The sequence below is a fragment of the Anser anser genome (assembly GCF_964211835.1).
Source record: "Anser anser genome assembly, chromosome: 5".
NCBI classification, from domain to species: domain Eukaryota; kingdom Metazoa; phylum Chordata; class Aves; order Anseriformes; family Anatidae; genus Anser; species Anser anser.
Genome location: NC_139725.1, coordinates 54,209,181 through 54,235,149, shown reverse-complemented (window position 1 = coordinate 54,235,149; position 25,969 = coordinate 54,209,181). Strand labels below are relative to the sequence as shown.

General features: G+C 43.6%; 1 protein-coding gene across 5 annotated transcripts in view; it reads right to left on the bottom strand.

The window, feature by feature from the left end:
• Window positions 1–25,969, bottom strand: part of EML1 (EMAP like 1) — a 122,868-nt gene that overhangs the window by 65,678 nt on the left and 31,221 nt on the right. The window contains exon 1 of one of the 5 annotated variants that reach the window (XM_083836543.1): window positions 14,786–15,027. The exons of 2 other annotated variants lie outside the window; for them this stretch is intronic. In XM_083836543.1, the coding sequence (XP_083692669.1) occupies window positions 14,786–14,852 (67 nt within the window). In that variant the 5' untranslated portion in view covers window positions 14,853–15,027. Of the gene's footprint in view, window positions 1–14,206; window positions 14,443–14,785; window positions 15,028–25,969 lie in introns of those variants that run through there. 2 more of the 5 variants (XM_083836540.1, XM_083836546.1) reach the window with 2 other exon arrangements.

The window sequence follows — 25,969 nt, the reverse complement described above, 5'->3', positions numbered from 1 at the left end:
GGGTAAAATCTATCCAGCTTTATCCCTACAGCCCTAAATTGGGGTTTCCATAGCTGTTCTGTGGGGCTAAGGCCAGTCTGGGGGCAAGGGGCTGGAACACATTCAGTTATGCTGCTGAGATGAAGCCTGATGTGTGCACAGATGCAGTCTGCTATTTTAGCAGCTCAAGTCTCTGCTGCAAGGTCTGATTTCTGAAAGACTGGCGGCTTGGCAAGCGGTATGGACCAGCAGCGTGATGGGGAAGGGTCCCTCCTCGACAGTGCCCAGTCTTGGAGAGCTCAGCCTGGCATTCTCTCAAGGAACCAAACCAGTGCTACACAGACCGTTTTTTCCTCTCTGCGGTCTTCAGAAAAGAGCTGAACTGCTTGAAACTTCCTGTAAGGCAGACCCAGATGAACACATCTGGTTGCAGAAGCTGTGCACTAAGGCAGAGACTGACTCCAGGCTATGCCTGCACCCAGCCAAAACACAGCACCGACAAGTGAACTAGTGCCAGGCACTCGCAACCAGCTCCCGACTGCTGACGGAGAAGCCACTGGACAAGTCCCTGCAACGCAGGCAGTTGTTGCTGGTGCTTACTTTCTGTATGGAAGAGCTTGCCCCATACCTCAAGTCAGTACACGCAGGGTCGCAATTACCTCCGCGACGAGCGTACGGGAGTCGTTGGCGAGTGCCTCCATCAGTGGCTTCGGGAGCTCGGAGGGGGAGCAGAGCAGGGAGTAGGTCCCTATTTGTCTTGTGAAGGGGCTGGGAACCGGTGTGCAGGCACAAACTGTGGGATTAGGCTCACAGCAGGCACAGTATCCAGAATACATCCATTTTCCTGGGGGATGATTTAAGATTCATATGCTGGAGTTAAGACCCTGCTTCATCTTTCCTCCTTCTGCCCATTCCTCCTTCTCCTTGATAAAAACTAACAAAAGAGCCATCGTCTTCAGCTGTTCTTTCCTGTGACCTCAATAGGATACAAAGGGCAGGAAGGATAATGCTCAGAATATACAATGTCATAAAAAGACGATTATTCTAGGAAGTTAATTTGAACATGACTAAATAAGACACTGGATTTAACTGGAAGCTAGCGCACAGAGTTATATGATTATATGCATAATGTGCTGTATTAAGAACTTCTTACCTGGACAAAAGGGTTATTCTGAAATAGAAATGGAAGTGCCAGTAGGTTTCTCCAGCTAGTCTGGGATTGTTTCAGATGGATACAGCTCTATTCTGCTCTGCACAATTGTTCAGAGGGTTGCATCTTCAGTGCAACAGTGTTGCTTAAAGAAAAATGCATATGAACGAGCATATCATTCATACCTCGTGTCTTGCCAGCCCACACCTTTTTACTAGCTAATTAACATGTGGTAGTCTGTCAAAAACATCAAGAGCTTTTTTCCCCCCCCCCATTTTTTTTAAGCTGCACCTTTTATCATTAAAAAAAAAAAAAAGATGAAAAGCATCTGGAAAATGCAGCGTTCATTTGTTTGCAAGGTTCGTGCCTACCAGCAGTGCGATGACACTCGTGGGCTTTTTGGACCCGACGTCAGCACTCCCTGGGAGGAGCTGTGAAGGCCAGCACTTGTCTCACTGCCCCGAATTTGCACTCCCACAGCCATGGAAGTGGGAATTAAACTCGTGCAAATGGCAAAACACTATCAAGGTTGCAGAGATTATTTGGGGCTGGCTACTGAAATAATTTTCGCTTTTTATTTCAGAGAAGATATGAGCTCTGCCTTCAGACTGGCAATAAACGTTTCTACGTGGTACACAGCTCCTAAACGCGGAGCCCTGAAGGACAGGTAACTGGGACTCGTAACCAACAACCCAGTTCTTCCTGGCAGTAACTGGACAGAAAAGGAACGATTTCACCATACAAAACCTGCACTTGTCAGGAGTCACAGAACTGCTGCTTCCAGCACAGAATGATTTCAGTTTACTATGCAGGTCTAACATTTAATTTTATTATGACAAGTGGTTATACACAAAGAGAAATTGAACACGTATCTGTGCAGCAGAACAAAAGGTACTACAACAAACTGCAAGTAAAAACAGACCATTTACACTGCTGTATAAAAGCAATGAAATATCTACTATAAAAGCTACCACTGCATTTACAGTAATGATAAATCTTCCCCAATGCATAGCCATCAGGAAAGCTAAGACAGTTATGCTCCGCTGGGTTACAAAAACAGTTTCCACTGCCGAACCCAGGGGGTCTGCAAGGATTGATTAAACAGCTCTGGCACAGAACCCCAGCGAGCTGCCGGTTCAACCCAGAGCCGGGTGCTTCGGATGAGCTGGAGAGGGAGCGCGCCCCGCTCCTCGCACCAGGTTTGTGCCCCCAAGGGCAGGGCGAGACAGCACCCCTCGCCTCTGCGCTCTGCAGCAGATGGACCTGGACAGCCTCCTAAAATGGGCAATGAGGGCTCAACACCATTTTTTTTTTTAATTCATTTTAGATAATACTAAATCTAGTATCTCCTAATCTGAGTTAATAGTAGCATAGGAAGCGCTCCATACCACTTGTCAGCAGCCCATAGGGCATGGTGCAAGAAAACTGGGTTGTAACACAGCATCTACCTCTTAACTCTCATATTCCACTTCTTACATGGATTAACCACTTTCTAATGCGAAATATTAAAACTCTGGAATAAAAAAAAATCACCACTATTGGTTTTAATGATTGTTTAAAATTCAAACCAAACCAGAAATGATATACAGTCTTTGCAATTCTCTAATTTTATAGACCCTAAATGCAGCTTCACTTACTCTTGTGTATTGTTTCAAGCTGTTAAATATCTACATGCTGGAAAGAAAAAAAAAAAGTGAAAAGCATGAACTGTATCATCCTTCCCTCTGCCCCTAGAGAGGCTTCAGCCAGGCAGCAGCTACTTCAAAGCTCCCACTGCACGTGCCTAGAGACTTAAACTAAGAGAAGCAACTGCCAAATTCAGGAGGCAGCAAAAGGCTTAGATTCAGAGGCCTCCCTGAGGCTAAACAATTTTTAAATTAAAAACTCAAAAAATAAAAACTAGAAAGGAGACAAACCCTGAAGTAACGCCCTCCTGGAACAATACGCACCCAAATCTCTCATAACTTTCTGAGGCACAGCCACCGAGGTTAATGACCCAGCAGCAGCCAAGTGGTTTCTGGGCTTCCCAAAATCCTACAGAGCCTCGTGGGAATCACTGGAGCTGCTTTACACGTTTACTTCAACCTTTCGGAATCAAAGAAGAGTAAACCAAGAGGACACACAACAGTTCAAGGTTCTCAACCCAAGCCTTTCTACGTGAGACCAGTAAAGGTGGCTGTTAGCTCCCGGAAGAGCATTTATGCTTAAATTACCCAGCGCACAGAGATCTCGCAGATCTCCCCCTTCCCCTTTCACCAAGACTGCTGTAATCAAGTGAAATGCTTCGCTTACGGCCATCCAGGCACGATTCTGAGAACAGAGCGGCAGCAGAGCATTGATGTTTGTTACTGATTAATTCCTGCTCTATTTTTAGGGTACGCCTTTTCCTGCAAAGCTGTGGAATAATCTGATCAATGTGTCCCCAAAAACAGTATATTCCCAAAAAAGGCAGTACAAAGAAAAGATCATTCATCGCTTTTTTTGATGGAAATCATACTTCTCTCTCAAAAGTACAAGAGAAAATTCTAAGGAACACATAGTTATAAAGTTTGAAAGTGCAAAAATAAGAACATGATATGCAATTAAGAATTAAAATTTGTAGATAAAAATATTTTGAGTACAACTGTGTGCTGCAGCTAACTATTATACTGTTACGAATCAAACGTGATGTCATGGTCTGCAAAGAACAGAGGAATTACAAAATACTGAGATTCATAATTTCCAGAGGGGGAACCACACACACGCACATGAAAGTGACCAAGAAGCTAAAACATCCCTACAGAAATGCAGGAATCTCAGTGGTAAAAAATTTATCTTAGTCCACTGTGCCTTGAGTGGGTAACTGAAGTAAAAATGAAATTTATGATCCACGTGTAATTTTCCACCTCTACAAACTTTTAATTCAATTATAAATCACATTTCCTCCGTATTGCAGTCTTTTAGTGGCTGTCTGCCTTTTCCCTGCATTGCCTTGCAGAGTGTTTTACAACTTTACCTTCTGCCACCATGCCTGGCACAAGACAAAAAAAGGGGGGGAGAGGGAAAGAATCACTTCTGTCTGCCACAGCACAAAAAGAGTCGGGTATCCCTTCTAACTTGAATTAATTTATTGATGCTGCTCAACACATGGTGCCCTGAGCAGCTGCAATGACAAAGCACAGGTCCAGTTCTGCAAGGGGAGATGAGACCATGTCGAAGCCCGTTTTGTCTGCAGCACCATTATTCCTGTAATTTATCTTCTGCTGCCTCCTGAAGCTGATTTAATTCTCTGACCTGGCAGAAAACGAGCCCAGCAAAAGCAAAAACAAAGTACCACACACAAACACGGCACAGACTTTGCTGTTGGGTTAGCATGTTAAATTAACTCTGACAAATTAGTCTGTCAAGTGTTCAGTGGGTAAAACCACACAGAGCAGGAGAGGAAGCAAGACCTCTCTGGAGCAGCAGCATGTTCACGTTAGCTTATCTGCCTGAGGTGTTGTGGCCCGAAAATGGGAACCTCGGTCTCCTGAATATTCCACCACAGGCACCCAGCTTCCCCAGCTCTCTGGATGCCTGTTAACCTTCACTCCCAAGCAACCCTATAGGTCCTCTTACCTGATAACACCTAAAGAACCAAGCCTATTACCTTTTAAGTCCCTTATACAGTCTGCCCCCGGACTACGTTATGTTGTATTATTTAATTGACAAATTGAAACAACATAGCACCGCTCACTTCAGTAGTGAAGTCAGTAGTCAGAATGATTTCATTACTACATAAATATGCATCAGAAACCAGATAAAATTTACCAAAAGCAGCAGCTTCATTCAAAGAAATCCTTTTTCCTTTTATAAAGCTTTGCCCTGGGGAAACAGAAATGGTAGGTTGCCCTGGTATTTAATCCCCTTGTTTAAACAAATTTTAGAAGTGAGCACATTATTCACCCAGGAGTATGTCTTCATGTAAGAGGATCGGGTCCTGGCAAGAGCATCCTACCTAGGAACCACAGCCACAGAAAGGCACCTCTCAAATAATTCACATGAGACAACATCAGAACAAACCGTTCTGTTCTGTTCATTGCTTCAAAGTTTCACCTAAATGTCTTATCACTGAACTCCATAAAAAAAAGAGAGTAAATAGAAATATATTGCTCCTGGGAGACCATACATGTTTTCCAACTGCAATTTATTTTAGCTATAAAGCATTTGCTTAACACATCAGCAAACATTTTTCAGCTCCGTATCTGAATATTTAATCCCATGACTCAGTTTCTTTGCTGTTTTCAGAAACCAAATCCAAGCACCCAGGTCATAAAAGACAGTTGAAGTACAGTTCAGATAACAAATTTATAGCTGAGTTAAGTGATTAGTTCTGAAAGACTATGGGTATGATAGAAACTACTTCCAAACTTGTGCTGATAACATGCTTATTTCAAGTCTTTCAGATAATGTCCTGAAAAAAAATATCTAAGCAAAACCCAACACACACTAAATAATCATATTGGAAAAAACCACCCAAACCCCCACTAACATTGGGACTGTGTTTATTTAAAACAGGTGTGGAAACACTGAGCTATTAGATAATAAAAAGGCCCAGTAGTCTGTTACACACATACTCACACCCTTTAAAATGACTGAGCTTAGGTTTTCTGATAAAGCAGAACAGCTCTAAATTTAAAGCCTTGATTTTCGTTCTGTCCAATGCAGTAGTATTTGCTCAAAGGAGTCAACAGCATTTAATTTTCAGTTTTGAATGCTATCAGTAACCTTAATAAGCTTTAAGGAAAACAACTGTGAATAAATCTTTGGACCTACAGAACTGTAGCTCAAGCACAACACAAGCCCTGTGGTGACTTGTTCACAGTATGAAGAACCTCAGAAAAAAGCGCAGACTGGAACAGTGAGTAAGCAACTCTCACGAGCAGTGTACCAGACCATATTCCTTCCCCATTAGAAAGGATGACGGTAAGAAATTAGAGGCTAGGAGACAACATCTCTCAAAGAAGGAGACAGCACAACTGCCCTGGCGCTAGCTGCCACAGCAGCGACGCCCACTGACTTTGATATTTCACAGTCACAGGATGGCTGCGGTTGGCAGGGACCTTTGGAGGCCACCTGGTCCAACCCCTGCTTGAACAGGGCCACCCACAGCAGGCCACACAGGACCACGTCCAGGTGGCTTTTGGAGATCTCCAAGGAGGGAGACTGCACAACCTCCCTGGGCAGCCTGTGCCGGTGCTCTGGCACCCGCACAGCACAGAAGCGCTGCCTGGTGTTTGGAAGGAACATCCTGTGTGCCCGTTTGTGCTCACTGCCTCTCGTCCTGGCACTGGGCACCACTGGGAAGAGCCAGGCTCCACCTTTCTGTTTGAGTTTGGACCAGGCGTGTGCATGTACAATGGTCATCGCCGCTTACCCCTCCTGGGTTCCCATCATGGCAAAGCCTCGGGCAGGCACCCAGCAGCGCCTGGCAGCAGAAAAGCCGATGCGAAGTGAGTGTGGGGAGGGGTGGGTAACCGAGTCCTCCCCACCAACTCCTCTGCTCTGCAGACGTCTTCCCATCGTCCCACGTTTCCTGCTGACGTAGACACAGCGCTAAAATACAGCATACCGGAGCTAGGGCTTCTTGTAATGTCTCTTCTAAAGTATCCTGCACTTCAGCCGCAGATCCCATTCGAGAAAAGATGCATCTGCATGCCACGGGCAGGTGGGGTCAGCTACCAATCTGCCATCCCACACGCCAAAAGAGTAAGTTTTACAACAGGATCTCTTCTCGCTTCTTAGTAGAGAAAGGCCTCAAGCCAGGGAAAACACATAAATGCTTAACTTAAAAGTTTTATGTATAAAACCTTTAGCCCCAAAGGATCCCTAATTAGCTCACTAAAATATCTGAACACAGAGGAAATTACTAATTTCCAAACTGAAAAACAGCCACCGCTGGGATGATATGCATGCACACAAACTGTCTAGCATAAAAAGGGGAGAAAAAAAAAAAGGAAAAACCTCCCCTCATACCTCCCCGTGTGCATGGCATTATACAGAGTCAGCTAAATTACAGTGGTGTATTTTTTTTCCCTCCTATGAGAGGATATTTGTAAAAATCCCTATTTTCTCAGACTCAACTAGAGTTTGACTGCAAGCATTTTCAGAGTTTGAAATCACAGTCCTACTGAAGTCTGCAGCCAGACTCCTGTGAGCTGTACAGCACCAGAATTTCACCCCCATACAGATCAGCAATTCTTTACTGTGTTATGCTCTGAGCTATTTTAAATATGCTTTAAATCCAGGCCTCAGATAATCCACGAACATGGACTCCTTAGATTCAATTTTAAAATTCAATTCTGTTCAAAACTCAATTCTTTGAGTTCACAGTTATGAACCTAAAAAAGATGGCCTGATTTTTCACATTAGCTGAGCAAAGTCCTGGCTGTCACTGTCCTATTATTTTGGCCTATATTTGGATGAAGTGCAGCAAAAAAACTAGATATTCTTTAACAGAGAAATGCAGGCATTGGTTCTAATGAAGATCAGCCTGAGTCTCCGGCCATGCTAATGCCTGTGAGGTTTTGAACAGTTTAGATAAAGACCCCGTTGCCCCCTGTGACCCAGCCAAGCTGGCCAGACCACCCATCTAGAGGCAGAGCTTGCTCACATGCAAGCAGCCACCCTGTGCCACTGCATTCACTGGACACTGACTGTTAGGACCACGTCACCTAACACATGAAGCCAAACGTGCTAACTTTGGGGTCAGAACGAGGACCCGCCTGCTGGACCCCCCAAGCTATTTCAAGCAGCATCACCATTTGGGAGCTGGGAGGATTCTTCCCAGAAAGTAACAGGTTTGCAAAACGCCGGACAGGGAAAGGAAGCAACAGAATGGTATTTGTTTCTAGTAAACATAAAATAAATATGAAGCTGGTTGTCTTTCAGCATCTTTCGCAGGTTTCATAATGATTTTTTTTCCTGGAGGAGAGGGGAAGATGCTCTTCACGCTGCTGACCCCAGGGAAACTCCAGACATTAACTCACTGCTGCCCTGCCATCGTCACCTGGGTGAAGGGGAGCTACAGCTGCAAGTCTCAAAAGCTGCTTCTGTTTGTTTTGTTTTTTACCACAGTTGCAAGAACACATTGAGTTTTCATGAAAGACAAGATTTGTTACAAAGTTTTCATTTAAAAACATTTGCCTTTAGTAGCTTGAAACTATGATTCTTTCCTTACTTTTTTGTCTCTATTTACGTATTGGAATGTACTAACCTATTCTGTATCTTACAAACTTCACATTTGAAAGCTTCACTCAAGCTTGTGTTTTGAAAGAGCTCCTAACTCTCAGATGACTACAAGCAGCGTTTCATATATTGACCTGCAATAGATTATAAAAGTTATACTTAAACCAGAAAATAGTCTTCTTCCCTTCTTGCAGGAAGCTTCCACAAGTTTCCAATCAAACACAATGTCTATGCTATTAAGAAAAGCAAGCTATTCTATCACAATGAGCTGCTTATTTCAGATTGAAGACCCAAAAAGGTAATTTTGTATGCCACATCATCTAAAAATAGTGTTAGAGACCTCTCTTACTAGCCTTCAAATGAACGTTATATTTATTCAATAAGCAGTCATTTCAAAGCAAGACAAGAAAATGATGGACCATGTCAGATTTTACTCTTTGGAAGTAATGGAGTGTGGACAATCTCACTTAATTACTTTCCAAAGAATTAATTTAGTGAAATCATGTTAACATATCATTATCCCACCCCATCTCCCTAAAAAACCTCAGGGAGCTACTTCCCCATTTTAATTATGTAATGAACGAACGTTCATTGTGTTTCATGGAAGAACAGCATCGTCCAAAGTTCCTTCCGCACTCCCTCTCAGCTTTTGCAATACCTTATGGCTGCCCAATTAGTGTCATTTGCAAACAGCAAACACCGACAAAAATATAGTCATTATAGCACTTCATGCAACCTTCCTACTTATTCTCTCACATCTTCCTCGAGATTTTAATGATCAAAAGACAGGTTCTTCATTACAGCTAATGAAAACTTCTCTTGACAAAAGAGCTGCAGCATCAACTTTAGGATTTTCAGCTTGAATTTCTAAGGAAAGAAGAAACAAAGGAAGTCAGGATAAAGCCTATTAAAATGTATGCCACTGACTGGAGAACTCACTCTCTCCCTCCTCATGTATTCACTTTTTAATAATGTACTTCTAATACAATTTTAAGCCTTATTTGAATTGTTTGCACGTGCTTTAAGCTTCAATAAAAGAATCTGAGTTTTGGTATTCTTAATTAGAACTTAAAACACTCACTTCATCAGTTCTGTAAAGCGCTATTAAATTTTTAAAAAACCTTGAAGATCAGATAAAGAGTGTTTTTCTGCTGAGAGCCCAATGCTTTAATTTACAATTCCGTATGTTGTTTTATTCATGATAAAATACTTGATACTTGCAGTTTCTCTCCATTCTGCTAACACTGACAGACTCTCTGTTGAGGTTTGACTAAGACAGAAGGATTCTCTCACAACTGATCTATATTTTCATTTGTTTTTAAAAGCTTATTAAAGAACAACCCCCCCAAAAAAAATCTAGTGACTACAATTAACACTATTTATGACTAAAAAGGGCTTTAATAATTTATGATTTGGAAATACATAGCTAATTAAAGGGCGACAAATTCATTTTACTTATATAGTGCCTTACCAAAAATAATAGTTTGAGCTTTAATAGTCTAACAATATATATTGTGAAAGCGCCCATTACAGCAAGTTATTTTTATTTCAGAGTGTATGATTTATTCTGCATTCAATTACTAGGCACGCAAAAATGTGTTTCTGTATGCTAACCCTCCCCCTAATTCCAGGATAGAAGAGAATGAGTTCTAGAAGCTGGTTGACCAAAGCTCATCTTACATGCTACAGAGCTTCAAAATATGTGAAACAGACATTTAATGCAGAGTCCAAGCCACAGTTATATCTAAGGTTTCAACTGGAAAGGCCAGAACAAATTGGAATGAAGAGAAAAATGAGAAAACGTTCTCCAAGCAATTCTGGCTAAGAAAGTCTTCTCCTGTCCTACCAAACTGGCAGATGCTTTGTGTAGGTTACCTCCACGAGGTCAAAATGTGCCACTGGTCTAGAGAGAGCAGGTCTAGAGATGAAGCATGAGAAAGCCTGGTACGTCTGCCTCTCTCAACACCCTGTTGTATGCTTCTGAGAAAAAACAACAAACCCGAGTAACGCTATTGACAAGTTCTCAGCATTGCTTTGAAGACGTCTGCAACATCTTTTCGTCCACACGGGGTATGAATCTGTCCAACAGACAATCCAATTTCACGTGGCATTATTCCTAGGAAGTGATCACAGCAAAACAAATTGCAGTCTTCTAACCTTGATGGATTTGATCTAGTGACCTGAAAACTACAAGGCTCAGCTTACCGTCCCTCGTTCCCTAATCCATAGGATATCGTGCAATTTTGGTCCAGCTGTAGGAAGAGAGTAACTGGACATGTTTTGGAAGGTCAGGGAGAGGAAGTAACAGAGTCAACTGCAAAAGAAGAGAAAACTGCCAGAATAATACTGTCCATAAATATTTCCTGTTTGTGGAGCTCACTTCCTCACCAACAGAGCATCCTTCCACTTGCAGATAAATGAGTCAGAGAAAACATACACATATTCAACTTATTTTCAGGAAAGGCAGATACTTACAGAAGCAGAAGGTTCAAATTGGAAGTAAACTGACCAAAATTAGGACGTGAACAGATTTACACAATTCACTTCTCCCGATTTCGGGAAAAAAATGGTGACTGACAGTTAACAAAATTATTACCTGTCACAAATCTAAATAATGGAGATTGGGGGAAGACTGAAATGGAGATTTGGGGATGGGGGGGGGGGGGGGAAGGACTGGAAAAAAGTTTTTACTTTTTTAAGGTTGAGGGTTTGGGTTTGTTTGGTTTTTTTTTTGGGGGGGGGGGAGTTGTTTATTTAATAGATTCTGATAAGAGTTGATATCACTTTAAAATTTCCTTTGCAAAGAAATCCATTTCATTTAGAAGTTGTTTTACACGTTTTTTACCGCCTTACCCGGGTATTCTAAATTTGCTATTTCTGTCAAACAAGGCACCCGTGTTTGCAGAGATGACCATTTGACAGCTATGATTTCCCCACCAGCCAAGTGAAGAATACTAAAGAGATGCTGCTACGGGTTGTAAACAAATCAAGGATAAATTCTCACTTCCATTTCAAAGTCTACACAGGCATTTTTGTAGAACACACAAAGCACAAATTCCACCCTTTATATTTTACTCTCCTAATAACCAAGCCCACAGCTATCAGCAGGCCACGTTCCTTAGATCATGGTTACGACTATGAACAGACAGGGAATTGAAGGCCTCTGCCCACATCCATCCCACCCGCGTCCCTGACCTGGTTATAATCACTGCAGCTGATTACTGAGCTGCAGAGTGACCAGGAGGCAAGACGAGCACTGTACCTAATTCCAGTACGCACCTTGCTCCGTGGGGTTCCATGCCCAGCGTGATTTTCTCTGCAAGTTCTTGTGCAGACACTAAAAGCTCAACACTAGGCTGCCTTACTAGCATTGTACCACTTGTGCCTTCAGCTTAAGGAATACATTACTATAACATTGCCTGACTGTGGGTGAATATAATAGTTTTCTGTCCAAGAACCACATAAAAGTTCCATCAATACCAGGGAGTGGATCTATAAGCTGGCACGGTTAATACTCCAAACTTTACTTTTCAACGTGCAAAATAAACCAAGTGTTCTTCAATACCTGGGAAGTGAGATGCTAGTTGAGAACCATCCTTAGACAGGCACTAACAAGAGTTATTTTAGTATTGTAGCTAAAAAAAATAAATAAGCAAACAGAATAGGCGTACCAGCTAGCAAAAATGTTTTGTGCATCTGAAGAGACTGTCCTCTGAAAAGAAGATTGCAAATTAGTGTGATAGACTCCATTAAAGTTGGCATATACCATTTCCTCCAAGTTCATACGCAAGGAAAGCAGAATGAAATAACACCTAAAAACCATACTGCAAATTTGTGTTTCTTGCTTTGATGCTGCCTCTGAGTGACACCTGAATCCATTAGCACAGTGGCTCTCAAACACCAACTCTACCCCACTGCTCTGTAAAACGGAGTTGAAGAAAGTAGGTGTCTTTGAACTAGCTGTGCTAAATATTTGTCCTAGATTTTAGACATGCAGCTCAAAATGCAACTATTTTCCTTGCCTCTTTCTTCTCTCCCATCTTCCTCCATTTACGATATTTGTACGCACTGTAAGCCGTAAAACCACGTTACTACACAACCATGCAGACCAGATCTGTATACGGTTAAAACGGAAAACCCTTCTCCCGAACACAGAGCTGTTTCTAGAGAAGAAGGGAGGCTTGGGGTCAGTTTGCCCTCCTGTTACTTCTTTCCCCCCAGACCAGGTCCCTTGAGGGCCAAGACCCCGTTCCCTCAGCCCACCACGAGCCCCTGCCCACCCTTCTCTCCTCCATCCCCCTGCAGCCACCAGCTGCCCAGGGCAGGGAGAAGGGACTGGGCAAGGGGACAAGCTGCAGCCATCCTCATGCCAAGCCAAACCTGCTCGCTGCCCTGAGCCACCTGTGCAGCCCACAGGTCATCTGCGGCTGTTCCTACAGGCGCGCTGGCTCCGCACCCTGCTCTGTTCTGACACAAGACACGCAGGCAGTCTCTTTATTGTTTCTCCAATTCTAGGCAATCAGAAATTTCCATTATGGCCTTCCTTGGAAAACTAACCCTTTCTTCTATGCTCAGAACAGAAACCCTCTCAGCGTACAATGATGATCCCTTCAAGTGCTACCAGCCATTTCGCTTTACCCTATGCTAAAATCACATTTGTTTTCAAACGGCCATCACCTGCTCACTCTGTTTGGTTCTTCTTTACGCCTACCCTCCTCACAACTCCATGTCGTCTTTCATAGCACCCATCCTACTTGCAAGAGCTTTCCACTTCCTTCCAAAGCAATTTTCTTTTCCTCTTTCAACCTCAAAACCTTCACTGGCATCCTCCATCTGTATTTTTTTCCTCATGGGTCATGCGTGTCTGTGTGAAATATCTGATCACCTCAAGGCACTATTCAAAGACCCAGTTCTCTTGTTCTGCTTCATCTCGCATAATATAGTCTCACTGAAGGCTAACTCATAAAAGGAAAGGCTTCTGAATCAAACCACTTCCTTTTATAAACACAGAACAATACAGGTTTACAACAGTCTCTTGAGCTCGCTATCTACAATTATATGACAAGGAGGCAGATAATCTCTTCAGTAACCCATTCTAGAGCATAAAACTTAAGGATTAACCAAGATTTTTAAAACCTATGTACAGCGTAAATAGGGAGGGGGGATTTCCATCATGTATGCTATGTGCTTAGAGTTACAAAATCAACAGCAGTGAGAGTTCTCAGAAATAAGATCCCCTGCTTATTCAAACTACTGAGAGTGTTGTTACTCCTCCTGTTCCCACATGCATGCTGCTATCATGAATAGCGTAAAAGCAGAGCCCAGAGATTTTGCTAGGAAGCCAGCTTGCTTATAAATGGATTAGAGTATGAAGTTTGAGAGAAATTGATGCATGTTTTCTTTATAAAAATGCTTGCAATGAAATATTTACCAAGATTAGGCAAAACAGGCATCTGCTATTAGCGCACAACCCCCGTACCCAGTCATAGTTTTCTCTCTCGAGGAGCTCTGAGAACACTGCATCCCCGCACGATGCACAGCCCGGTCCGTCACGTTCTGAAGAATTACTCCCAAAAGCTCAAGGTCCAAGTTTTCTGCTAGCCTATCCCTTTCTTGCACCCCACCACAAAGAAAATTCACGTAGAATTTATCATCCTCATCTTCTCCGTGAGAAGAAGCAAGCCACGTTTGATGCAGCTGCTGTGCTAGAGCGATTTACCATTAACCTGACTCCAGCTGCTCAGGCAGCAGCCGAAAGCCAGACCGCCGCTGAAACCTGGAGGAAGCAGAGCTCCGCAAACCGGCTCTGACCGAAACACGGGACTGCGAACGCTCATCACTTTGCTGCAAAAATAAAAAGCAACAGCTAACCTCAGAATACCGGGTTTTGTTTCCCAAGTTCTCCAGGAGGCACTCTCGGTGATGTTCAGCCGCGTTCCCCCCAAAGAGCCACCACCACCAGCAGCGAAGGGATTCCCGCTGCTACCCAGGCCCCGCTCCCAAACGCTTCCTCCGGTGATCCTGACAGTCCCTCACTTCCTTCTTCCTCCTCTCCCATCCCGAGCCCAACTGCTGCTGCCTTTCCACGCTCCCACCCGGACCGCAACCCGAACAACCCCTCTCTTAGAGAGAGAAAAAAGGACAAAAATAACCAGCTAACAACAACCCGCCCGCCTCAACTCCGCCCAGCCCTTCCCAACCCAAAACTCGCCCTTGCCGGGCGGGGAAGGCCGGGGGGCACCTGCCCCAGGCCGGGTGCTCGCCGCGGCTGTCCCCAAGCCCCAGGGGTGTCCCCAGGCCCCCCACGGGTGTCCCCACAGCCGCGTCCCCAGCCTGCGGGGGCCGGGCTGCGGCAGAGGCGGCCGGGGGCGAAGTTTCTCGCCCTTCTCCCCTGCCCCGCGTTCCGCTGCGGGGCCGCGGCAGGGCCCTCGCCCTCCTCCCCGGCCGTACCGTTGCAGAACTGGAGCAGCGAGGAGGTGTCGTAGAGGCTGCTGTAGCTGGAGAAGCCGTCCTCCATCCTGCCCGCACCGCCGCCGCCGCGCCCGTCCCGGCGGCCGCCCGCTGCCGCCTCGCCCGCGTACTGAGGAGCGGAGGCGGCGGGGGCCGCGGCGGCCTGCCCCTGCCCCTGTCCCTGTCCCTGCTGCTGCTCCTGCTCCTCCTGCCGCCGCCGCTCCTGCTCGCACTGCTGCTGCCTCACTCAGTTGCCATGGCGACACATTCACTCCGCCGCGGCCGGGGCGGCGGCGGGGAGGGGGAGGCCGCGGGGCGGGGCGCGGCGCTCCCCTTCCCTTCCCTTCCCTTCCCTTCCCTTCCCTTCCCTTCCCTTCCCTTCCCTTCCCTTCTTCCCTCTTCTCTCCTCCCCTCAGCCGGCCGCCAGAGCGGGAGGCCCCGGGGCCGCGCTCGGTTGGAGCGGCGAGAGGCGAGGGGCGGCCCCGGGGCAGCGAGGCCGAGCCAAGAGCGGCCGCTTGCGGCCGGTGCTGGGCCCGCGGGGGAGCCGGGCCAGGCCGCAGGGCTCCGCACGGCTCCTCACGGCTCGGCTCGGCACGGCTGCTGCCCCCGGGCCTGTCCCGACGCCTGGGATCCCCAGAACATGGCCCTGCACCGGGCCCCTCTGTCCATATAGCATTGCGACCGATGTGCCCTCACAATAATAAAGATATGTGCTGTAATTCGTAACGCCATTCCATAGCGTTAGCTATTCGTTCAAGCAGCGCTGCTATCTGTACTCTTTCCTCACATATGATACTAAAATAAAATAGCTATACATTCTTACACCGTCCATTCATGGTGCTATGAGAGTAGTGGTGCCAAACTGATGGTTAGTAATATTGTAAAATTACGCCCTATCAACTTCGGTTCCTGTGCTAAGGATGCTGACGTGTTCGGTGATTGAAAACCATTTTTATTTCAAGCTCCTCTAGAGAAAAATAATGCATTGCATATCTATAGCACCTTTCATCTTGAAAAATGCCAAGGCTCTCACAGTGTTCTCCTCAGATCTCAGTCCTTTAAGGAGCTTTTTGCATGGCGATTCCATCATGTGGATCCAGTTACAGGCAAGAGTTCTGTATATACGAGTCTTTTCACCAACCACTAAACCACGGCAGTGCTAACACAAAAATATGCTATAAAATTAGGCTGAGATATCAGTTCCATATTAAAATGGAGTGAAAAGTGCTCCCTCCTGAATTGCTAGTGCCAATATCGGTAGAGTTGAAGAGATCTCCAAACCAGTCTGATGGTGCTTAACTTGTATCTGACAAAAACAACTGCCTTTTATAGCTGCGGGCTATAAAATAAGGGAAATTTGTAGTAGCTTAGTTTTAGAGAGACAGACAGACAGACAGACAGAGAATGACTTCAAAAAGGACAATATATTTTCTTTATGTTTTAAATGAGCCAGGATTCTTTCTCATCCTCAAAGGCCCCTTAGGTTTTCTCATGACCATCTTATGCATAATCTATCAAACTTTTCCAAAATACCATCTTGTTCTAAAAAAGTATACACACACCAGCACAAATATATGCATGAGATTCTTGGCAGACAAGTTACAATACTAGAAAAGTGGAGCTCAGTTTTAATACTGATTTTAATTAAGAATTTCCTTCATTTTAAAGGATTATTGCTATGATTAGGTTATTTTTGAGGCTGAGAAGTGTTTTAATGTGCTAATTTTTCACTAGCTAGAGACAGTATCAACACAAGCAGCATGCTTTCTATAAGATGTCAATGCTAGCTTAATCTGTACCTCCTTAAGATGTGTAAATCTGGGGGGAAAAAAATCTTTGAAATCTATGCTGTGGTGCATGACTTTAATGTCAGAACAGTTTCTGTATAGGTCTGTAGCAATTACAATACCAGATTAATTAAATGGAAAAGGATATCCAAAGTATCACATCGGTAGCTAAAAAAGTGTTGTCAATGAGAGTACTACACAGATAAGAGAAGTAAACACCCAGTAACTTTTACAATGTCTGCCAGTGCAGAAGATAGGACAGAAAGGGGCAATACAGCTCCATTTCAGGGAGGGGAAATTAAAATTCACTTCGAAAATAAAATCTAAACCTGATCTGAGCACAGCATAATTGAAGGAAAATAAATACCTGAACCTTACAATAGATTACCTACTGAAATTAGTTGTGAAGGTGTTGTGAAGCTGACAGTGACGCCTATCAGCTCACCACACTGAAAATCAGCTCAGTGATGTGACAGAAAACAGTCTCAGCTCACGTCTCTACATGCTGTTATGATGCCATTATATTCAGAGGGCAAAGGTTGGAAAAGGAAAACACTGTCTTAATTTAATTGCAATGATTTCTAGACCTGTTACAATCTTATTACACTAAACTGCACTACAAGGCACAAAATGAAAAAGAAATTATATCTGGCTGTGTGAACAATGGAACAATGGATCTGAAGGATTCGCTAATGTGTCAGTGGGAATTCTGGTGGTGCAGCTAAACAATGAAAACATTTCTTTTTATAGTCCATTTTTCAGTCAACTATAGTTTTATTCATTTGTACATGTCCAAGCTAGTGCACTGGAAAATGTTAAATGATATAACCGGGAATTGCATCCTAAGCAATACAGTGGGACTGGTGTATTTTGAGGGGATTTGTTGTATGTTTGTGCGTCTTGCTGTTGACAGTATTAGAAACTCTGTATGACATTACCTTTTTGAAAGCTGCATTTTGTAACTAATGATTTAAGTTTCACATGTATTGAGCGGTGTATTACAAATAACTATTTGGTACATGAAAACAAAAGAGCTTTTACACAACCCTAGCAGAATTTTCCGGAGTTAATACTCCAATTTCAGGACAAAGGAACCTCGCTTACACTCCCCATTTACATGCAGTGATCAAAGCATTTTGATGTTTTACATATTTCTCTTCTTTTTTTTTTTTCCTACTTCCTTTGCATTACTAATAAATACCAAAAACACGCTGTAGTAGTTTCATATCAGAAGCATTGCAATTCATAACTCTCAACAGTATAGGACTGTAGAGTATTATAATGTGATGTTACAGCTAACAATACTCTCAACTCAACAGCAAGCTTTCCCAGTCACAATGAAGTTAAGTCTGAGCTACAGTATTCTTTTTAAATGCACTAAAATAGCAGGCACTGATTATAAACCTTATTCCTATACTGTTTACATTTAGCAATATCATTGAGAGAAGAAGCGCAATACAAGCTGGTAGAGAAGGACTTTTGAAAAGTGACCTTCCCTTCCAGGTCATTTCTTTGGCTCTGTCATTCGACAGCATCAGGATGCTTCTGCCGTTCGGTGATTGCTTTGACAGGCTACCTTTCACACCGACTTCTGGGTCTGTGCAGGATGCCATTGCCTCCAGTGAGCTTGTTTGGGGAATGAGGTGGCTCTTGGTAAGGGAGAGACACTGGGATTTGGATCTCTGTGGCAAAGCCTGCTGTGCAGAGCTGCCAATGGGGTTAGGCACATCGGACCCTGCTTTGCAGAGTTTGCAAGAGGCGAAGGCTCAACTAAGCACAGAGGATGAAATCTTTTTGCTTCAGGTTCGTGTAATGCATGTCCATGGAACAGATCAGAGAAGTTTGGACAGCTGCTGCCCATGCTGAGCCTATTTGGTAGCTAGAGAGAACTTCAACTTGTAAAGCATCTAGCATTGTCAGCAGATGTGCTGGTTTTAACTAAAATATATCAGAGAGTATAATTATAGCATCTACTTTATTGTGACTAACTTTTGAAGAGCCACTTGAGCTTGTTGGAAATCATCTGATTGATAGTTCACATTTACTGTCGTGTGATCAAGGGGAGCTGAGCTCTGTTGTGTAACTCATTTCATTTCGATTTAAGGCACAAGTGTCTGTTTCACTATTTGCAATCTTACTTAATGTAGCAGTCTGTCTCTGCTCTGGCCTGGGAGCTTTTAAATTGCGTGTTTGTTCAAGTTGAGGTTTTCCTCCGTGAGTCATAGCTTTCATCCATGTAAAAACTGCAGTGCTGCAACACCTGCCCTTCAGGTGCCTAGCCCTAGAGCACAACCTGAAACATAAGGTACTGCACGTGTGCTTCTCCCTCAATAATCTGTTGTCACAGAGGAGGACAGGCCCCCGATCCCACCTGGGAGCGAGGGAAGGAAGCAGAGCAGCCGGTGGATGATGCTGAGGGCAGGTGTGGGCTCTGCACTGCCACAGAGCCGGGGTGCTCCAGTCCACCCGCAGCCAGGTGTTTTCATCCAGGCAGCGTGCCCTCTCCTGAAAACAGCTGCTCAGGGTTTGTGTCTGGAAGAACAGAAGGTTCAAACCCGGGGTAGAAATGGGGATCTCCTCCCGCTGAGGAGGGCTCAGGAACTGAATCGCACCCCTCTCCGGTGGGTGCTATAATCACTCATTTAAAACCAAAAATGGGCACTTCTTCCAGCTCTGCATCCCCCTGGGAGCTACGTGGTCAGGAAGCTCGCACAGGAGCATAGGCCTCATTTCACCAGCGTGGTGCTTTGCCTAAATTTTGGAGGACGCAGTGCAGGAGCCTGGTAGCCTCAGGCAGCCCGGGCGTGAGGAAGGAGGAGGTGGAGGCACTTTCAGGATGAGGCAGGCACGTAGCACAGGCGGGCTCTGGGGTTAAGGCTTGGATTTAGCTGCCTGAAGCCTGCCTAAGTCCTGATTAAAACAGATTTTATTATTATTATTATTATTTGGTTTTGTTCTTCCTCTTCAGTGAGCAGCAGCAGAAAGCACAAAGCTGGGTTTGCTTTATTTTTTGAAGACGGTTTTGTGAGGTGAATGAATTGTCTTCATTCTTCAGAAAAGGCTTTTCCTCACCAGCAGACTTTCTCCAGGTATTAGAGCAGGGTTCTCTGTCAGGGTCCTATCATGGGCTCAAATAAGGATTTCCTTTCCTACTGCTCTGTAGCAGACTTGCCTCCCGGTCTCCTTTATGAAAACACTTCAACTGCTGGAATAATCGCTCATCTAAATAGCAGGACTCCGCTGGTTCAGCCACAGCAGGGGTCTTTATGAATGTCACTACAAAGCGCACTTCATGCATGTGGGAAAGATGGGATGTAAGGGGGGAATCACCATTACACAGGCACAGTCTGAGCACATTAAAAATACAATATAACAAATGTGGGCTGAAACCATCAAAGGTATGCATGTTTTACTATCCAAATGAAAATGTGTTACAATAAGTCCGTCTACATCATGTTGTTTTGAATGGCATATATTGGAATTGTGCAATTTTCTCTATAATTAATAAGATTGTTCTTAATTATACTGCTCAGAAAAACATAATATCGGTCTGCAAATTGATTGATTTGCAAGTACAAAAAGAGGGCTTTGAAGATGGAAAGAATAATTCTTTACACATCTGTGACTCTTCCCGTCCGAAGACGGGAGACAGCTCAGCAAACAGTAGTGCTTTCAGACTTGCACCAACTTCTTGAACTAAATGTTGTCATTATTTTACACATTTGGAAAATGAGAGGGAAAACATGACACAGCCAAAGCCACGTTGGGAGGTCAGAGACAGAATAAAACCAGAATAACTAGCACTTAAGTGCACTAACCATTAGGCTATCCTGCCTACAAACACTGAAGGCATGTATTACTTATACCGTGTATTATGAAATGCTTTCAAGCATAGTATCTGCAAGAGAAATATCCTTATTTTTGTAAGGTCCTCCAACACCTTAGGTTCAATGCACTTCAATGTATGTAATGGCCAACTGCAGACTTGTTATATCCATGGATATAGTGTTATGATACTAACATGATGAGAAACAACGTGCACTACAAATGCAAAGGAATGCAACTCCATTTCCACCTTCTAGGCAGTCTGTGCTGATGGGGACAGCATTTCGGAGATGTTAATACTCTGAGAGATTGAAGTGAAGTGGTGCAAGATGGATGGCATCAGATAAAGAAATGATCCATTCGCTCTTCAAAAACACTCTTTTTTTTTTTTTCCTTCAGTTCTAGCTCTACTCTGCAGCCCTATTTTTGGTGGCTTCAGCCCTAAGTAGAGACTGAAAGCTTCAGGTCTTCAGGATCCCACCTTGTCTGGTTTGTGGTGCAGTTTCTTTGGCACAGGTTGGGCCCACAGCAATTCAGTGCCAAGGGTGCAGCTGGGTCATCCCCACACATCTGCATCACTCTCTGGGGGAATTCCCTCTCAGCAAAAGGATCTTTCCTGCACCCACTGAAAACCTGGGCAGCTCCAAATATCTGGGTATTCAGAAATGCTTTCAGCAGCTGTCAAAAAGAGAGAACATGGGCGCTCCTCCTGCACATGGCTGAGATCACTGTGACAATAAATATTCCAGAGGTCTATTTTATGCATATATTTAAGTCATATTTTGTTGGAATTTAATATCTGGTTTATACAAAGCCATAAGAATATAAATTAATGCCTTCTGAATTGTATTACAGAAGAACAAGACTAGAGGAAAATATCATGTAGTGTTTTTTTATTTGTTTTTAATGGTAGATACTTAAATTACAGCATAGTAAATTGACCTTTTGAGGTGTAAACAAAATTCACCATTTTTTAACAAAGTGGTGCTAAAATACTCATTCTGATAAGTTTTTAGAAAGAATTTTAATTTGATGATAAGAATCTACAAGAAGGTGTAAAATACAGAAGCAGGAAACAGTAAGGAGCGAAGGATATATGTCAGCTACATTGTGAGAGGGAAGCTTCTCTCTTCTGCGAACATATACCCGCAGTGCCTGTGAACAGAGGAAGGTATCTCAGCACTAGTTTGTTCATTTCTCGGTCGGTAGAAAGATTGTTGATAAACTTATGCCTTATCAGGCCTGATGTTCATAGTTTCCCATCTTCCCATGTCACTGTTTCACTGTTTTCAGGATCCAGCACAATGAAGGCATGTTGGGAACCAATGCACACTAGGAAAATTTACTGTCAGCCACATAAGTAATAAAGCACACATAAAAATGTATGTATAAGATGAAGCACCACATCACTTCAATATATTAAAGTTACAAACGGCTAACCAATCTCATTTACGTCACTTTTTACATTGGCAATAAGAGCTGAAATTGATAATTTATGTTAGCGGAAATTTGCCCAGATAGGACATTTCAAAGTTCCTTTGGATCTGTGGAAAATGAGTGATGACAAAGGTCTTCTCAGACGTAACCGGAAAAAATACTGCATGTCTCTAAGTGATTTTATGTTATGCTTGCCTTTTCTTAGGGGTCTGTTGGGAAAGACAATTTGCACTAGTGAACAAACCATAGAAAGCAGAGGATTTACTTGTGATCTTAACGCCCGCCATCACCCGTGCCCACTTACTACCCCAACTAACCTAGCTTAATGTTTCGCTTATCCATCTCTAGTGCCTTTCATCAAATGCGATATTATTAATTACACAAAAAGAAGCAGGGGGAGAAGGCAGACAACGATCTGTTTGTACCATACGGGTTAGTCCTGTGCAGGACAATAGCAAGGTGACTGGTTCAAACTCCTTAAGCCTCCACGATCTTCTCCGGAGCTGGCAGAAAGGATGAACTACAAGGGATACGCGGGAAATTCAGCCCACTACGCTCGCAATTCCTTTGATATCTGCCAGAGCCCAGGACCACCTACACTGAAACCTTACATCCCTTTTGCTGCCTCAGCCCGTTTCTGCGTTCCCAGTACAAGATCCCTGGACACCACCTGGGGATGGGAGAAAACAGTTAAATCATCAGCTAACCTAAACTCAGCTATCTTGAGAAAGAAAGCAATAGGGAACAATCCTTTCAGACAGTTTTCAACATCACTTTAAGGTAATTTCCATCATGGGCTGTAGCTTTTATTTTTGTGGGTAGCTGTAATTTTGTTTTGAATTAAATATTTTTTTGTTGTTATTTACTTTGCAGCAGAATTTGTCTCAGAAGAAACTTTTCTGTTCTGATGTGAGCAACAACCCCAAGGCCTGCAATGAGATCAAAGCAATTTGTGTTACACGTTTTTTGTTTAAAGCAATTTATTTGTGCAGATTCACAGCCAGCACATCCAGAAACCTTGAAATTCCACTTTTCATCTTCTTTTGACATATGTAAAATAAATCAGATGCAACAAAGTCAGTGGTTGAACCAAAGAAGCCTTCACCAAGTTGCCCAGGAACGTGAACAGACGTAGTGGTTTGGATCAAGGGATCAGGCCCATACAGTAACGAAATATTTGGCTTTTGAGGAAAGAATGCAGTTGGTCTTCAAACACCTCTGCCAGGCAGCGCAAGGTGTAGGATTACTAATCCGCCCCGGGGGAAGCCATGCGTGGCATTCTTCTCTTCCGTGGTGGCAGCCAGAGTTGTGGGCAGAGGAAGAAGAACAAGGGGCAACAATGACATTCCCGCAGGGAAGCCCTGAGAAATTGTCCAGGCCCTGCCGCCTGGCTGCAAGCCACGGCAGCATAAGGAACAATCCTTCATTTGTTGCACATACAGAGTCACTTAATTTTAAAAACACTTCCTGATGCAGCATTTTAATTCTTAAGTACTTCACCACCTGACATTTCTCTCTCAAACTTTCAAAGGAGCAAGAGAAAACCACAACTATGGATAAGGGAATGGAGATAAACTAAAAGGATTTTATCATTAGTGCAGCCGTAATTCAAGGAAAAAGGAGCTAGAAGACAAGTTCTTTTCAGCTCTTTGATGCCTGACAACCCCTCCTTGTCCCACCACTCTGACAGAATAAATACTGGAATAGAGAATAGAACGGATCTCAAAAGAAAAATATGTATTGTGTGCCATAAATTACACAAGCAGATGCAGCCATGAACGAAAGAATTAAGAACATAAAACCCCCACGGTGTGCACTGGCTGATGAAGGGCTGGCGGCTGCCAAGGGACACTGCGTGACCACGGGGCAGGCCAAGCTGGGATCTCACACAGCCCCTCTCACGCAGCACTCTCTGCCTTCTCCTTAGCATTCATCCTCTTACTCAGCTCTTCTGCATATCGCTAGCTGGTTAATCAGTGTTTTGGCCATAACCGGCTTGTGGTTTATCTTACAGATGTCTGAGAAATCTGGTGACAAAGGATTTTGCGCCTTTTCCCAAAAACATCTCTTCAGAGGAATATTCTTGCCCTAAGGTGAGCAGGTCCACCTAGACCAAGGGTGGAAAAGGCCAAGGGCCAAGCCTGCAGCTGCTGCAGCCTTGCAGAGTACTATCAGCTTCAGCTTGATTGCATTACTCTTTGATGGAAAAAAAAAAATGTGATATAGCTTTATGGTGTTACATTCAGAAATAATTACAAATAACCTAGCTAGCTGCTTAATGTTCAGAGATTGGATCCAGATTTTTCATATTTACACATCTAGAATATCTCCCCATTCCTTCTTGATACCACTAATTTCAAGACATCAGCAGCTATGCTTTATCCAGCGATCATTTTGGCAGGGAAAAAAAAAAGCTTAGCAATATTGGTGCCGTTTAGCTTCATATGACCAATTAAGAAGATAAAGCACTTAATGCATTATCAAGAGCATCAAATAGTTTGTTTGATGGCATTCACTTCCTATCAGTAAGATGCTTTGAAGAAAACCCTATAAGACTCTGCAAAAAGACATTTTGCCAACTTCTTTGTTTTAAATGTCACTTGGTGACCACCCAGGAATAAGGAGTAAATAATACTTTATGCTGGAAAAGTACACATATGACCTATGATTTTCAACTGTCATACATGTGAATTTGTGGAAAATTATGCAATTAGAGACTAGAAGCAGAGTAAAATATCTGTTTGCATTCAATTCTGCTGAGCAAATCAGAATTGCTGGAGGACTACAGGAAAAATGTCTTTTTCTCTCTTGCTTGTGTTCTCCATAAGCTACGTGCTGCTTTGAGTTGCATCTATTCAAGCAACACAATTAGGGGACAGTCTTGATATAATTTAGCATTTTTTCCTTTTTCCATTTGTTTGATGAAGAATTTTTGTTTTTGAATTCATTCATGAATGAATTCAATCATGAATTCCCCCACTTGAAATTAGGAAATATGACACATGAAGTTTGAAAGCCAGGGTTTTTCCATCCTTGCATGTTTTCCCTTGGAGCTCAGAAACTCAAGTTATCCCAGTGCAGAGGAAGGAGACAAAATGGAATAGTAAAGTCTCTGGCTACATCACAAGCCCGTTTCTGACATGGCTGGAAGATAATATATGGAAAGTGACTGAATTATTCAGGATAAGTATAGATGAGCTGCAAGAGTATGTTGAGGCAAAATCAGGAAGACAAAAACACAAAGTGAGGTGCAAGCAGGGACAGCAAGGCAACAAGCTGTCACTCTACAAGTACATATGAAGACAGCCACAGGAGTGCTGGCCCACTGCTTGGGTGCAGGACACCTATTGACAGATGACACCAAGAAGGTACAAGTGATTAATGACTTTTTTTTTTTTGTATCTGTCTTCATTCAGCCTGTATTTCAACAAACATATTAAGCCAGTGCTGTTGCTGAATACTGCAGTTACACCCTCCCTGCTTCACTCCATTCCCACCTCCTTGCTCCCTCCTGCATCCCGCTGCCACAGCCATTGGTAAGGGCACGCAGGGATCTGGATGGGGGAACTGATCCAGCTGAAAAGTAGCCTAGCAAACAGATGATTGTTAGTAAGATAAATTGGTTCCTCGGTTTGATTCACCTCGTGGCTGCACTGTATTCAGATAATTTTCTTTTCAAATCAGCTAGACTGTTTAATTTCATCCTACGGTGCTTAAAGTGCAGGCTGATCACAGAGCTGGTAGTTAGTGTCTCTGAGGGACTAGAGGTACAGGGTGACAGAAGACCAGAAATGCATGATGCCTTAAAATGGGGGGAAAAGAAGGAGCTAGGAGATTACTGATCAGTTTAAATAACTTCCCCCCACTCGCCACCAAAAGAAAAAATAAACCCCTATGATTTTTTAAACAAACTGTTTGTATGTGCCTAGAAGATAACGGGGAAGTGGGCAGATTCAGCTGTAGTTGTAAGAACAAAGTTTGCCAAACCAGCCTAGTTCTTTCTATGGCTGCATTGTGTTGTGGATAGGGGGAAGGCTGTCGGTGTCATATAACTTCACTTCAGCAAGGGTTTTTGCACACTCACAAGCAAATGAGGAAGCACAGCCCTGGTGACCCTGCTACACCTGTTCTAACA